The sequence below is a fragment of the Nannobrachium achirus genome, assembly GCF_963921795.1.
Source record: "Nannobrachium achirus genome assembly, chromosome: 24".
Lineage (NCBI taxonomy): Eukaryota > Metazoa > Chordata > Actinopteri > Myctophiformes > Myctophidae > Nannobrachium > Nannobrachium achirus.
The window spans coordinates 45427299-45444400 of record NC_137831.1 but is presented as its reverse complement, the minus strand read 5'-3'; the positions used below and the strand labels follow the sequence as shown (position 1 = coordinate 45444400).

At 41.7% G+C, this 17102-nt stretch overlaps 1 protein-coding gene across 1 annotated transcript in view; it reads right to left on the bottom strand.

Moving 5' to 3' along the window:
• LOC308280582 (neural cell adhesion molecule 2-like) overlaps positions 1-17102 on the bottom strand; it is a gene marked incomplete at both ends in the record, with an annotated part of 169624 nt that overhangs the window by 132460 nt on the left and 20062 nt on the right. The window contains 2 exons of the mRNA XM_080720911.1: positions 8174-8311; positions 11881-12024. Coding sequence (XP_080577037.1) covers positions 8174-8311; positions 11881-12024 — 282 coding nt within the window. The remainder of the gene's footprint in view (positions 1-8173; positions 8312-11880; positions 12025-17102) is intronic.

Genomic DNA, 17102 nt, shown 5'->3' with positions numbered 1-17102 from the left:
TTCTACTAAAGTGAAAGTGTCACTGTTTAAGACATATTGCACACCGCTCTATACTGCTCACCTTTGGTCATCTTATAAGAAATCTAGTATGCATAGGCTGCAAGTTGCATATAATGATGCTATGAGAATACTCCTTAAAAAACCCAGAGGGGGCAGTGCTAGTGAGATGTTTGTCACTGCTGGAGTGAGGACTTTTGAAGCACTTTTAAGAAACGTAATGTTCAAATTCACGAAACGGTTGGATGTATCTACTAACGGCATCATTGTGGCACTTTCAAGCCCCCTTATGAGCAGTGTACTATTTATTTTTACATCTTCTTATTGATTTTTTATTGCCTGTTGTGTTTCTTTTATGTATTGTACAGTGTTTTATGTCTTGTACCCTGTTCTATGGACCTGAGTCCGCTAATAAAGATTGAATTGAATTGAAATGAAGGCTAATTTGACCTTTGGGTGACACACATAAGTCGGTGTGTCCGAAAACATAGTTACTGCACTCAGCCTTTGTAGGGCAGCGTAGCCCTGAAATGTCTGGGATTCTGTGAATATTTGTCGGTGTCATCATCATTGACAGCCAATGAAGGACCAGCATTCACAAGTAGGCCATGTGTGGCCTGCTTGTACGTGAGGCGCAGCAAGTTGGCACCTCGACAGAGTGTATTTCCAGTTGTGGGCTCGCCTTAAAGGCGAGAACACTATGTTATCGTCATTATTTATATATATATATATTGTGGAGACTGAACCCAAACCAAGGCACAAGAGAGCAAAGACCGTGTTGCCAACTCGGGCATTTATTGAACAGTTCTTATTTTACAACAGCATTGTAATGCAACGTAGCATGAATGAACAACATAAATGTGAATAACTGAAATTGTCTTTTAATAAATCAACACAAGGTTTTCCCGGGACGGGGCTGTCGTTTCTCCTCTTCGTGGGGCGGCCAGGGGGGGGTAGGTAAGAGTTACTTTAAAGGGGTTTCCCTCCACAGGAAACAGGCGAGTCTAATTCCATTGTATAGTCTCTCTTCCCCACCGGCGCTAGGTGAGTATAGTTCCTCTCTACAGGTGACAGGTAAAGTATTTCTTTCCCATAGGTAATAGGTGAGTATAGTTCTTTTCCACAGGTGACAGGGAATAGGTGAGTATAGTTCTTTTCCACAGGTGACAGGTAATAGGTGAGTAGGTGCCCGCTCTTACACAAATCCGTCTAATTCTCTATCTTCTAAATAAAATGAACACGGGGTATAATGGGCCTGGGGCCAGAGAATTTCCGGATACTAGTAAGGTTTTAAGGGAAGTGAGATATACTCAACAAAATAGGAATAGGGGTGGCTCGCTGGGGGTCCGGAAGGTAAGGCTGTGGTCTCCTTTTCCAGGTCCTTCTCCTCAGCTCGCCGAGTACACACTCTCCAGTGATAGGTACACACTCCACAGTGAGTCAGGTTTGCGCTCCTCATTGATCCAGGTACACACTCCTCAGTGTCAGTCCGCTCCCAGTCCATGCCTAGAAGTAATGAGTAGAAGGAACATTACTATAATGCACTTTACACAGTAACATGCGGTGGAGAGGGAAATATGGTGGCTCTTACCGCCTGTCTGCCCATGATCAGCTTGTCAGAGACTCCCAGCACAGACTGAAGGGGAGAGCGAGCTCAGTACTTATGCACCCCTGTGTTGGGTGGGGCCCACAGGTGCATACGCTTGTGCCTGATGAAGCGTGTGGGCCGGCAGGTAACGCCCGTCAATCACTTGGCCCACACAGTGTGTTGGTCTGCTAGGGCTCGCTCTCCCATCCAGGGTGCGCTTCTTTGACATGCAGGGCCTACCTGGCGGGCGGTGTCCGAACGAACCACCACAATATAGTGAGTTCCGTCGCAGACAGTATAAAGGCATTAGGCCTATTTATATAGTGAGTTGCGTCGCAGACAGTATAAAGGCAGGGCCCTTAGCCAATGAGGTGAAGTTGAGGTGTGGAAACTCTGGTTGTGGTGTTAGCTGGAGTATTGGTTGAGCTTCACATGACAGTTAGCATGCTGCAGAAATTATAGTCACGAGCGAGCCCATTTCTAGTTATTATTATTATTACGAGCCCTTCTCTACCGGCCGTTAAAAATCACTGATGGCCGCGATTGTAATTTTTCTGTTCTGAATGAAAGAAAATACTATTGCAAAAAAAAAAAAGGAAATACACGTATTACATTTACTTAGATTAATTTTACTCAGAGCCTCCGAAACAGAGCACATGAGTGGAGTGAAGCGGGGACAAAAGACACTCCGTGCTCCACAGGGCTGTTGTCCCGCTCGCTAATTGCTCTGCCACCGTGCTGCTCCGCCCTCCGCTGTTCCGTTGCTCACCTTGATTTGCGCATCTCTCTCTCCGCGCTCGCTCCGCTCAAGGTCGTCAATCAGAGTCAGCAACCAAAATAAAAAAAAGGATTTTGCTACCATGTCCGAAACAACATCTCCTTTAGTCCAGTCATTTTAGGCCAAAATTAGGCCAAACCTAGAACAAATTGCAATAGTAGCAAACTCAACTGATTTTGTATCCTCAATATGTCCTTAGTGAGGGAAAAAAAGTCCCAAGGAATCCCACCGGGGCAAAGTTTTGAAAACGACCTATCTACCTTCACTTACTATACACTACAATATAAAGGAAAAAATGACTGAAAAAAAATCTGCTTTAAGTGGGATGTGAGGGGTCAAACTAGGGGTTTTTAATTATTCTGAATCCATTGCAATCATTTGTTTTGCACGAAAAACATTCCTTGGGCCAGAAATGGCCACTCAAAACGTCAATTTTCATCAATTTTCATCAATTTTCAGTCTTTTGGGGTCCGTTTTTAGCCCAAGGAATGTTTTTCATGCAAAACAAATGCTTGCAATGGATTCAGAATAATTAAAAACACCTAGTTTGACCCCTCATATCCCACTTAAAGCAGATTTTTTTTTCAGTCATTTTTTCCGTTATATTGTAGTGTATACTAGTAAGTGAAGGTGGATAGGTCGTTTTCAAAACTTTGCCCCGGTGGGATTCCTTGGGACTTTTTTTCCCTCACTAAGGACATAATGAGGATACAAAATCAGTTGAGTTTGCTACTATTGCAATTTGTTCTAGGTCTAACCCTAACATGACTGGACTACTTTGCCACAAGTGTTCCTAACACAAATGCCTGTGAGCCTTGGCTTGATGGAGAGCTGTCTAGCCTTCAAAAGACAACATATAAGGCATTGTTTAGTAAGACGGGCAATATTAAATCCTGTTGGTTATTGATTAAGGGAGGTCGACGATCGTGGTGTGTTTTTCATTCAACCAAATCAGTCTCAATTGCATTTCAAATTGTATCCTTTGACTGGCTGGTGGTGATAAATAACTTAACTAACACAAGGTAGGCATTTTTTTGGAAGCGGTGAAAGCCGCTTCCAAGGTGTGGCTTTGTCTGTCCCATGTTTGTCCCATGCATGCAGAATTGAGGATTGGTCAAGCTTCACATGATAATTTGGCCCTCCAGACAAAATCATTCATTCATTCAGAATTCATGAAAATATAGAACTAAAGCATATAGAAAGTATAGATCTAGAAGATAGAATGTATAGATTTAGAACACAGATTTCATAGCTCTAGAACACAGAATAGGAATTCACCGCTTCACTTCGAACCGAGGTTCGATTTTTTTTATAAACATAGCCTACTTGTGTGGATGATATAGATACATGTAGATTGACTTGAAATTAAATCTTGATAAAGGGAATTCTCTGTCTGCTCTCCTCTCTGCGGTGCTGGCCCGGGTGCACTCTGCAGTCTGCACTGTCTGCGTGCGAAACATGTGGCGTGCGGCCCCAACAGGATCGGCTAGGAGCGGAGGAGGGTTGGCGCTCCAAGGAATGGAGAAAAATCCTCGCTCCAATTCTCCATAGCCGCTCAGACCCATTTGAAAACTCGCTCGCTCATGCTCAACAAAAAAAAGCCCTGCACCGCTCGAACTCCGCTCGCATGCTCCGAAATATGGGAAATATCGCAGATTTCCATGGCACCCAGCAAATAAATAATTGTTTCATCATGGGCACTCAGAGTGTTAAATTGTCACCTCACTGTCATGCGGGACCCCACTGCTAGAAGCATAACTATATTCTTCCTGTGATTTATTTTTTCCTGTTATTGTTGTTTTTTCGTCTCTGCTTCAGAGAGGAGCGTGAGTCGTGGATCCGGGTCAAGTACGAGCTGAGGCTGTTTGTGGCGCCGGGTGGTAGCGGTATGGACACGCTGGTGCTTCTTCAGGGTACCTAACTGACTGAAACTCTTGTCACACTGTTTACAGATGAAGGGTCTTTCTCCGCTGTGGATACGCTGATGTGTCTTCAAGTTAACTATCACACTGAAACTCTTGTCACACTGTTTACAGTGGAAGGGTTTTTCTCCGGTATGGACACGCTGGTGCTCCCTCACAGCTGATAACTTACGGAAACTCTTGTCACACTGTTTTCACACAAAGGGTTTTTCTCCAGTGTGGACACGCTGATGTGTCTTCAGGTTACCTAACACACTGAAACTCTTGTCACACTGTTTACACACAAAGGGTTTCTCTCCACTGTGGGTACGCTGGTGAGTCTTCAGAGTTGCTAACACACTGAAACTCTTGTCACACTGTTTACACAAAAAGGGTTTTTCACCACTGTGGACACGCTGGTGCGTCTTCAGGCTGTCTAATACATTGAAACCCTTGTCACACTGTTTACACACAAAGGGTTCTTCTCCACTGTGAATACGCTGGTGTCTCTTCAGGCTACCTAACACACTGAAACTCTTGTCACACTGTTTACACTGGAAGGGCTTTTCTCCGGTATGGACAAGCTGGTGTGTTTTCAGGTTACATGACTGACTGAAACTCTTGTCACACACTTTACACACAAAGGGTTTCTCTCCAGTGTGGACACGCTGGTGTGTCTTCAGAGTTGATAACATACTGAAATCCTTGTCACACTGTTTGCAGACGAAGGGTTTTTCTCCAGTGTGGACACGCTGGTGTGTCTTCAGGTGACCTAACCGACTGAAACCCTTGTCACATGTTTTACACTGGAAAGGTTTTTCTTTGGTGTGGACATGCTGGACATGCTGTGCCGATACCTCAATTAGGTTTTCGTTCATGTGTAGGTCATCAAATGTTTCTTTATTTAGCCTGGCTGTGTTGAAGTCCTCGCGAGATCTCGGTTTGTCTGTGTCTCCTTGTTGCTGGCTGGTTGAACAGCTGGTGATTGTCCGATAGGAAGATGAGGGCAGCTGTCCATTGCTCATCATTTGACGGTAGAGGTGGTTGTGGCTCCTCTTCATGTCTTCATGTAGGGTGACCCGAGACGTGAAGGCACATGGACACTCAGAACAGGACACCTGTGTCTTGGAAGATTGGTTCATGGCCACCACCCTCTGCTACTTGGACTGTAAATTGGAAGGCGTTTGTTTCTTCGTCTCTTTCTGGCTGGAAAGACTAATTTAATATATTATCTGTCAATCCCTTCTCCTCCTCTACTGTATGTCTTTATATACTGTATCGCTGCCTCTCTGACTCTCACAGTACACCATATCTGTAAAGACCCTCTCTTGGTCGTGCCCAGACTAAATGTGACGTTTAAAAACTGTGTCACATCTTATTCAGGTTGACCAAAGCTTTGGTCTGACGTCACACAACACAAACCATTGACATCATTCTTATAACACCGATTTGCAAAGGCAGCTGGTAGTCTAAGACAAATCGCACCCGTGCGAAGTGAGCGGTGCAAACACGATGGTAGATGTCATTTTATGTGGTTAATGAGGAGGAGTATGACAAGTATGACATCACTGTCAATATAGGAAATTAATATAAAACTAAAGATAGTAATGACAAGTATGACATCACTGTCAGTATAGGAACTTAGTATAAAACTAAAGATAGTAATGAGATTTCACAGACCCTTAGTATAGGAAATTTGTATAAAACTAGAGATAGTAATGAGATTTCACAGACCCTTAGTGAGATGAGATCAATGGACAAAATGTGGAGTTGACATACGGTCAGACAGACAGAAAAGATGTCTGTCTGACCGACAGAAAAGATGCATCATGGATAAATCAACAGAATCGAAGTGTTTCATTGGTCTGGCTAACTCATGTCATCATCATTAGTGACATTATAATTTTGGTAAAAAAGCAGGACATAGGAGCGGTTTGCACCGCTCAAAAAGGACAATCATTTTATCCGCCCGGTGTGTGTTCCCCTTTAGGTGACTCAAGCTCCTCAATAAACGAGGACAAATTAGGGCACTTTGTAAAAATCTAAAAAACCCTTGACATTTAGGCCACAAAGCCCAGAGCCATCATTAATTAAAAGTTCCCATTCACATAAAATAGCAATGAGAGAGAGAGAAAGATCAAGTCAAATCAAACCGAGATCTGTATTAAGAGCATTACTAATGAACTCCAGGCAGTAAAGCTTATAATGTCAGAGATGACAACTCTGTTCAGAGACTGCAGCTCAAGAGTCATTCAGACACAACTTGCATCTCACCTCAAAAAAGGAGTGAGATATTTCTGAATGTTATCTGGAGTGAAGTATACATCAAGATAAATGACTGGACCCTTACTCAGTGCAGTATAGGCTACTGTATATGAGAATTAATTACTGGACCCTTAAAGAGTGCAGTATGTATCAGAATGTATTACTGGACCCTTGCTCAGTGCAAGAATACTGTATATGAGAATTAACTAGAAATACTGTTCCAACGAAACAGTGTGGGCTCGCTCACGACTATATTCTGCAGCGTGCTAACTGTCATGTGAAGTCATGTTCAACCCATACTCCAGCTACACCACTCCCAGATTTTCCACACCTCAATTAGCCAGTAGCTATGAACCTCCCAAAAAGCTTTTGTCCAATGCTAGCTTAGAATAACTTCCTGCTTGCCAAGGTTTGCCTTGGCAACAGCCTTGGCAAGCTGCCGGTTGCTCAGCTAGCATTGGACAAAAGCTTTTAGGGGAGGGGCATAGCTACTGGCTAATTGCACCTCATTGGCTAAGGGCCCTGCCTTTATACTGTCTGCGACGGAACTCACTATATAATTAATGAAGATAACAGTGTTCTCGCCTTTCAGGCGAGCCCACAATTACTAGACCCTTTATACTTGCAGAGTGCATTATATATCAGAACGAATTAGAGTGCAGTTTATACAGTGTCAGATTGAATGACTGGGCCCTTACTGAGTGCAGTATATATCAGAATGAATTAGAGTGCAGTATATACATTTCATCAGAATGATTTACTAGACCTTTGCAGAAAGCAGTATACTGTATGTCAGAATAAATCATTGGACCCTTACAGAGTACGGCATTAATAGTGCCATCACAGTTTTCTACACTGTGAACTGAGGTTCATTTCAATATTTAGAACCTGACATATCGGTTAATACTTGATTACCTTTGAAATTATGTTGAAAATAATGTGGATCTTCAAAGGTTAGTACAAATGTTTAAAATTGTTGGCAAGGATATACGTTTTTAAAACAAATTGAACTCTATACGTAACGGTATATCAACTGGAGAAGCCAAGGAATGACTTCATACTTTTGTGCAGTGGGCTCTGTACTCTGTGGTTCTGTCCAGGGGCGTCACAAGGGGGGGAAGTGGGACTGAGTTACTAGGGCCCAAGGTGGAGGGGCCTTAATTACCATATGTTATACTTTAGCTATTGAAAAATAGCTGATATAGAAGCTCACAATCTGCTATTTTTAAGAAGTCATGAGAACGTGTGCAAATCTTTGAATATATGTATTTTTTAAGCGGACATCTGTAACTCAAATTTTGCGTCTGAGGACGACCTAGAGAGGGTCCCTGGAACTAAATATTTTGAGATGGGGGTCCGTGGCCAAATACATATCATTTTGGGGTTCCTTCCTTCACATGAAAAGGTTTTACCACCACTGACATAGAAACATAGGTTTTTCAAAAAACCTTTGAAATTTGAAATATTCAAAGACTTGCACAAATGTTCGCGATTTTTCAAAAATAGCAGAGCTATGTGAGCTTGTATATCTGCTATTTTTCAATGGTTAAAGCATAAAATGTGAGTGAATCCTTGTACCCAGGGCCCAGAATTTGGTGCGACACCCCTGTGGTTCTGTATAAGGCAACCAGGAATCCAGCTCACCGTTGACGACCACAACGATGTCCACAAAGTCGATCTCGCCGCGGGCTTCAACGCTGGCCTCACAGCGGTACACGCCCTCGTCTGCCTTGGTCACCTGGTGGATCTGAAGGTTGTTGCTCTGCAACACCTGGTACCTGCCTTCACAGAGACGGAGACAGAGAGAGACAGAATCAACACCTGGTACCTGCCTTCACAGAGATGGAGACAGAGAGAGACAGAATCAACACCTGGTACCTGCCTTCACAGAGACAGAGACAGACAGAGAGAGACAGAATCAGAGATGGAAAGAGAGAGAGGTAGACATAGTGTTTTTTTATACAGTGTTGTTTTGACAGCAAATTTTGATTTAGTTTTAGTCATAGTCTTTTGAATAAAACGTCATTTAGTTTTAGTCATAATTTAGTCACCTGAAAAGTATTAGTTTTTTTTTTGTCGACTAAATATCATAGGATTTTAGGCGACTAAATCTACCGTTGATTTAGTCAACTAAAATGTATTTTGGCAGGCCCATCGTAATGACTGATTTTACACTTGGTTGTGTGCTGAAAATAGCAGATCTACAAGCTCACAACGCGTCGCAGCGCGATGCGTTGTGAGCTTGTAGATCGGCTATTTTCAGCACGCAACACCTGAGAGCAACCAAACATAAAATGACTGTCTTCTCCACCAGTCTCTAGTTTTTTATTTTGTTGACGAAATTGTAAATAATTATATTTAGTCTTAGTTTTAGTCACCACAGCTTAGTTTTTGTTTCGTTTTTATTTAGTTTTCATCAGTGAAAAAAAACACAGTCGACAAACTTTTTTCGTCATAGTTTTAGTCGACGAAATCAACACTGTTTTTATAACTGCGATATTATTGAATGTTTTCTTTGCTTGGTATTTATTATGTCCATGAATTAAATACCGAGGGCTTCCAACATAAAAAAAGACTGTAAAAGGTCTTGATTGATTGATTGATTGATTGATTGATTGATTGATTGATTGAAGACTATTAGAAGTTTGCATAGAAAAAGGTACAGTTTCATGACGGTACATGTCACTGGTACAAGGTCAACTAAAAGGAGATCCTAGTAAGCACTTGGCTTATTTGCACAGGAAACCATTAAAGTGTCCCATATAACATTGAATGACAGACGAATAGAACACAGTACTATGCAGTAGATATAGCCAGATTTGATAGATACATTTATTCTTATTTGGGATGTTCCTTTTAGGCAGGGTGTTTAACTGTACTTGTACTATACTACATTTCAATTGTATTGACTATACTTGTACTGTTCTCCATTTTTGTCTAATAAAATAATCAATCAATCAATCAATCAATCAATCAATCAATCAATCAATCAGAAATAATCACAAAGAAAGACAGACACAGGAACAGATATATACTGTAGATAGATTCAGGAAATATATATAGTTTATAAATCTTGGCTAGATAGGAAGTCATAAGAATGAGTTGTCAATGCCCCTGGTGGATGACGCACGCACGCACGCACGCACGCACGCACGCACGCACGCACGCACGCACGCACGCACGCACGCACGCACGCACGCACGCACGCACGCACGCACGCACGCACGCACGCACGCACGCACACACACACACACACACACACACACACACACACACACACACACACACACACACACACACACACACACACACACACACACACACACACACACACACACACACACACACACACACACACACACACACACACACACACACAAAACTGCAACTCGCAAGTGATAAAAAGGTCAGAATATGCTGTTCCTGCTGTATTTCACATTAATGTGCTCAGGCTGATGATCGCAGAGGGAATAAAATAATGAGTGGAGGGGGTGTGAGGGGATCCTGCTTGATCAGTATGACAGGCCTAATTACTTAGTGGGTGTACAGTACAGATAGGGGGGCTTGGCATGAACCAATTATTTACGTAGATTATTCAAATTATTAGATAAAGAGAGAGAGAGAGAGAGAGAGAGAGAGAGAGAGAGAGAGAGAGAGACGGACAGAGAGAGATGGAGAGAGATACGCAGGTGAAATTAGAAACTTGTGAGAAATGAATGAGAAACGCAATCTCCATTCCTCCATAGTCCAACTGTCAATCTTCAGCTCAGCGCACATTTGCCTGATAAAGTCCACACATAGATAAAGGCTTCAGCAGTTACTACAGCAGGAGTGTCACAAGGGGGGGGGAAGCAGATCTGCTATTGAAAAATAGCAGATCTACAAGCTCGAGCTCGTAGATCTGCTATTTTTGAAAAATCGTGAAAATGTGTCTTGTTGTGTCTTTGAATATATGTATTTTTTTTTAAAGCGAATTTTGTAACTCAAATTTTGCTTCTGGGTGGTCCCTGGAACTAAAATATTTTGAGATGGGGTCGGTGACCAAATACACATATTTTGGGGGTCCTTCACATGAAACAGTTTGAGCACCACTGACATAGAATAGGTTTTAAAAAAAAAACTTTGAAATATTCAAAGACTTGCACTTAATGTTCACAATTTTTCAAAAATAGCAGATCTACAAGCTCACAGCGTGGCACTAAGTGCCGTGCTGTGAGCTTGTATATCTGCTATTTTTCAATAGTTAAAGCACAAAACAATTGTGCGGGGGGCCCGCAGTGAATCCTTGTACCCATGGGGCCCAGAATTTGGTGCGACACCCTTGCTTACATTCCCACACACTGTACACTGCTGGCTGCAGCGCTGGGATTGGACTAGTCTTATCTGATTTGTTCCCAAGCGATATGTGCAACGTCTAATGTAATCAGACCAACAATTACGATAAAGAGATAGCCATCTCCACCTTTCATCGTCACCACGGTGCGGAAGATTTGAATTTCAATTAAAACATCCGACCGTCAATGATGTTCATCGGCTCAGTGAGAGTTCAGATCACATCAGTAGAAGCAGCTCTGAGACAGGTGTGATTTTTTTATGGATATTATTCTGTGCAGAGCTTTGTTGAGCGCTCTGAGGTCAGCAACATGGCCTGTGGACACATATTCACACCGCAGCCATCTTGGATCACATGACTTCCTGGGATGGCAGCCTGCATTACAAACCATTGTGAACAATGGAGCGATGGTCCCAAAATATGAGTTCTATTCAACCAATTTCTTTTGACCAAATTGACAAATGGGCAGATGACAACATCGACAACCCAAAAGGATTAAATAGAAGGGTATATCCACAACATTCATGGTAGTTAGGTTGCAGTGTTACTCTGTACAAAGACTTGCTACAGTATCTGTGCAGACTAGTGCTTGCTCTGCCATCATATAGTTAATATTACTGTATTGTGATTTTTGCATATTAATCAGGAACAATCTAACAACAAATAGTTAATATGATGGTGGAGCAAGCACTGCACAGATAGCAAGCCTTTGTACACAGTAGGCCTAAGGTTGCAACCTAACTTACCTTGAATATTGTTACCATGGATGTAATCAATCCAGTTACTGTAGCCCTTCTATTTAATCATTTTGGGGATGTTGATGTTGTCATCTGCCCATTTGTCAATTTGGTCAAAAGAAATTGGTTGAATAGAACTCATATTGTGGGACCATTGCTCCATTGTTCACAATGGTTTGTAATGCAGGCTGCCATCCCAGGAAGTCATGTGATCCAAGATGGCCGCGGTGTGAATATGGTCTATTAAGTGCCGTGCTTAAGAGAAAAACACAGGGTCTTACTGTGGCGTTCCTCTGTGATCTCTTGGTTCTGGTAGTACCACACCACCACAGGCACCGGGGAGCTGATGACGTCACACACCACCTCCGCCGTCTCGCCGTGGCGGAACTCCTGCGGCGACTGCACCTCCTGGAAGGTCAGCCTCTCTGTGAGACAGATCACACACAGATGGTAACATTAAAGGGGACCATGAATTTCACATTTTTCATTTCGTTCTTGTTTTTGGTCTTCCCAGTGCCTCTTCCAGCCCCCCCAAAAAAACATTCATTAACTCTAAGCCTTGCCTTTCATTTCAGAGATTTTCTGAATGGGTGTGTCTAAACGATACTCTTTTGAAATAGGGCCCTTTTTTATGTCACAGGCCCTTGTTTATGTCACAAAGGGGCTCATTTCCTATTGGGCACCCTAGAGAAGGGGGCGGTACTTTTTGTTAGGCTATATTCTATAGACACACACACACACACACACACATACACACACACACACACACACACACACACACACACACACACACACACACACACACACACACACACACACACACACACACACAGACAGACAGACAGACAGACAGACAGACAGACAGACAGACAGACAGACAGACAGACAGACAGACACACACACATATATATATATATATATGTATGTATATATATATATAAATTATATATATACTGTATATGAGGTGGAACCATGAGAGAAAGTGGTATTAACATTGGCTTCAATGGATTGACTCTACATGATTCTCATCACGGTACCATGTTAATCTTCTCTGTATCGTTCCAATGTTAGCCCAAAGACAGTGCCCCGTTGACAACAAAGGGCATTTTGGTATTGCATCTGAAATGGCTTGGAATTAGAGACAGACAGAACATGAAATTTAAATATATATATAATATATAAAATATATATTTTGAAAAGCATGGTGGGGCCCCTTTAAAGAAACTATTCCTGAAAACCCTGTGTTGTTTGTTCCAGGACAATGCTGTTGTAATGTTCTTGCATGCAAACATTAGTGTCTCTCTCCATGTTGATGTTACGCTCATTCCTTCAGGTCTGAATTTCATTACTCAAATTAAATCATCTTGCTTTGCATAATGAAAAGTAAATTAGTCATATTGTAGTTGAGCTGATTAAAAAATACATTTAAATAAAATCAATATAACCCTAGACCTAGATGGAATTGCGGGCTAATTAACTAGGGTCTGACAAATATGAAAAATATTTCAGTGCCAGAGGTGGAATTACTTACACAATACTGTTACATCTTTTCAAGCCATACACTGAAAACACACATTTTCTAATTTGACCAGTTTCTATGTCTACAGCATGTTTAGCTGAGCTAATAGCATAAACTGAAACATATGTATCACCATTTAAACACAACTCAACATATTCTGATGTGAACAGATTCTAATCACTCAAGGCTAACCCTGTAAGGCCTGAATTAATGTTTTACTTGCAAAAAATAAATAAATCAACCTTTCACATCATGGTGTTTAGCAGTCCTATTCAGAGGAAAATGTCATGTTTTCTTTTTTTTATGTTTTTGTAAGGTTTTATAGCCATAAATCATAAATCATAAATCATGCTCTAATTTACATTTGGGGAATAGTTTTCTCAATAATAACATATGTACATGTTCTAGACATTCTAATGATTGCAAAACAAATTATTACAGTAATTTTACTTAATATGTTTTTGTGAGGAATAGCTTCAGGGAAAAGTGAGATGTTGTTCGTCCAGACTCTGGACTCCAGAGATCTTGAAGTTGTGTTGAATATCAGCCTCTGTGGGGGGTATTCATATGCAAACCGTGGCCAAAAAAACTGGAAAATTAATTATTTAAAATCTTTTTTGATCAAATATAAATGTGTCCAAAAAGCATGGGCTTGCAGGGCTAAGGCAAAGGAAATAGTAGGATGTGTTTCCGTAGCCACAGGACCGCTGGAAGTATAGGCTGTGCAATACGTCACTGTCGGGCAGAATCCTTGTGTCTCCAAGTTGTTTTCACTTGGACCACCAAGCTCACAACGTGTCGTATCGCGACGCATTGTGAGCTTTTCAAATTGCCAAGGTATAAAATAGGGCTAAAGTGGTTCATGCAAGTATATTTTATAATATCATAATTTATATCTGCAAAGTAACTAGTAAATAAAGTTTTCAAATAAATGTAGTGGAGTAAAAGAACAATATTTGGATCGGAGATGTAGTGGAGTAGAAGTAAAAGTATTGGAAATTGGAAATACTCAAGTAAAGTACAAATACCTAAAAAGTGTACTCAAGTACAGTACTTAAGTAAATGTACTTAGTTACTTTACACCAATGCGCGAGCACACACACACACACACACACACACACACACACACACACACACACACACACACACACACACACTATATATATATTTATTTACATCACTTGTGGGTACATTACATAGACTTCCATTCATTTTTATGCAAGTCCTGTGGCCTTACCCTAACCTCTATCCCTAAACCTAACCCTAAACCTAACCCTAAACCTAACCCTAACCCTAACCCTAACCGTTGTGGGGACCTACTATGTTTTCCCCACACTGTCAGAGGTCCCCTGCAGGTGACTGTGTGAACATGCGTTTAGTTCCCATAAGTATAGCTAGACAAACTCTCACTCACACACACACACACACACACACACACACACACACACACACACACACACACACACACACACACACACACACACACACACACACACACACACACACACACTATATATTTATTTACATCACTTGTGGGTACATTACATAGACTTCCATTCATTTTTATGCAAGTCCTGTGGCCTTACCCTAACCTCTATCCCTAAACCTAACCCCTAACCCTAACCCTAAACCTAAACCTAAACCTAAACCTAAACCTAACCTAACCCTAACCCTTAACCTAACCCTAACCGTTGTGGGGACCTACTATTATATGTTTTCACCACACTGTCAGAGGTCCCCTGCAGGTGACTGTGTGAACATGCGTTTAGTCCCCATAAGTATAGCTAGACAAACTCTCACTCACACACATGAGTGCATATATATTAAGAGGACTTTTGCACGCATTTAATTTCCCTGGGGGTCTACTGTACGTACAGTTGACTTTCTAAATCAACATTCTTACTCGTGTGGTACATTTATATACACCTATACAGTTGTTCTTCCCGGAGGCAAAGGTGATTGTAAACTGCATTCTGTTTATTTTTCTGTTTTTGCACACTAACAGGCCATACTGTCAAGAAATAAAGTACACAAACAAGGCATCTCAAAAAGAAATAACATAAATAGGCCATACCTACATAGATACATAAACACAGAGTCAGAAGATAGATAATATAATAACGTTAACAAAATAAGCAGAGACAATCACGCGTTTTAAAGCGTCAATACAAGTAGGTTTTCTCTTATTTTCTAGGACTCAGGCATAAGCATATCTTGAGGGGAAAGATATCCAATTGCCATTATTATCTGAACTTAATCTTGAGATAATTTCATTCATCAATTGTAGATTGACAACGCATCGTCCTGCGACGCGTCGTGAGCTTGGAGGTCGGCTATTTTCGCTACGTGATACTACACTGAACTAAGCATAATCGACTTATTTCACCATAGTAAGAACTGCATTCTTGGTCTGGAGAGGGCACTTTTTTAACAAACGGATAAAAGGGCAGGGGCTCAAGCCCCCTTTGATGTCTATGTGTGCACGTGCCTGACAGCAACACTATTTTCAATTCAATTCAAAGGGCTTTATTGGCATGAGAAAACATACGTTTACATTGCCAAAGCAGAAGTGTACACAATACAATACAATACAATACAATACAATACAATACAATACAATACAATACAATACAAATGGTGAAAAGAGTGTAACAGTTAGTTGCATCAAGGTTACGGCAGGGATATATACAATGGTTTTTAAGGTGGTTGGGTTCCTATCACATCTCCCTTCTGCTCACTGGTTTTCTCCATTTGCATTTTGTCGATAGATTTCTGTCTGCTCCTTACAATGTGCTCTTCACCCCCCCACCCACCCATGCCCCCCTCTGAGTGGAAATGTGTGTCTGCATCCTGCTGTCTTCATTAGCTGCTCAGATGAAGCCACAAGCTTTTAGCCATGGTCTTCATTTGTTTTCAATTCCTTCTCCACTCTACTTTTCTTTTATTATTTATTTGTTCATCCTACTAATAAAGGAGCAAACTCACGCTCTAACGCTCTAACGCTCTAACGCTCACGCTTATCTACGTTTATCTATTCACTCGCTTCAGCAACTGATCCCAAAGTTCACATGGTATTGGCCATTAGCATTATACCAACGGTGACGGAGCCCGAATTTAATTTCTCACAAATTAAAGCTGTTTATTAGCGTTTTCTACTGTCTGTTGCCAGGGTTACGGTCCGTTCCTCCAGGCCATGGGATCTGTAGCCCCACACACACACACACAGCTCCCTCTCTCACAGTTAGGAATGTGCATTCTCTCTCTCTCTCTCTCTCTCTCTCTCTCTCTCTCTCTCTCTCTCTCTCTCACGCTTTCACCAGGTGCGTTTGATGTGTGTCTCATCTTCCAACGGGTATGAAAAAAAATGTAAAATTATTTGTATCCATCATAAATATACACTCCTCCATGAGCTGCTCCTTACATTATGATGCTCCCACATATTCTCACGCACGCACCAGTTACAGTAACTTTCCCCACAACCCACACTCTGCACATATTTTGGAGCACATATCGTCGAACGGGTAAGGTCTTTATGTATAAACCAGGGGTCTTCAACAGGGGATCCGGGACCCCTAGGGGGTCCTCAGAGCAACTACAGGGGGTTATTTTTGGAAAAGATGTTTGGTGTAGAGGGGGAAAAGAGCAGACCAAGTACAGACTGAAAGGTCAAGTTTATTAAGTATTGAAGTGGTTTAAAAAAACAAACACAAATTGACACCCAAAATACACTGATGATCGTGCTGCCAAACGATGAAACTAGGTCTAAATGGAATCTATGAAAAGGTTGTGGGGGTCCCTGCTTCATCTCTCTCTCCACTAAGGGGTCCTTGGCCTGAAAACGTTAAAGACCCCTGGTATAAACTCTTCCCTCTCACTTTTGTAGTCACAGGAATGAGTCAAGGAAACATATGCTCTCCCCTGAAACTCTCTCTCTGCAGCCGCTGGCTGGTGTCAACTGGTGAACTGAGAATAAACTTGGCTCGA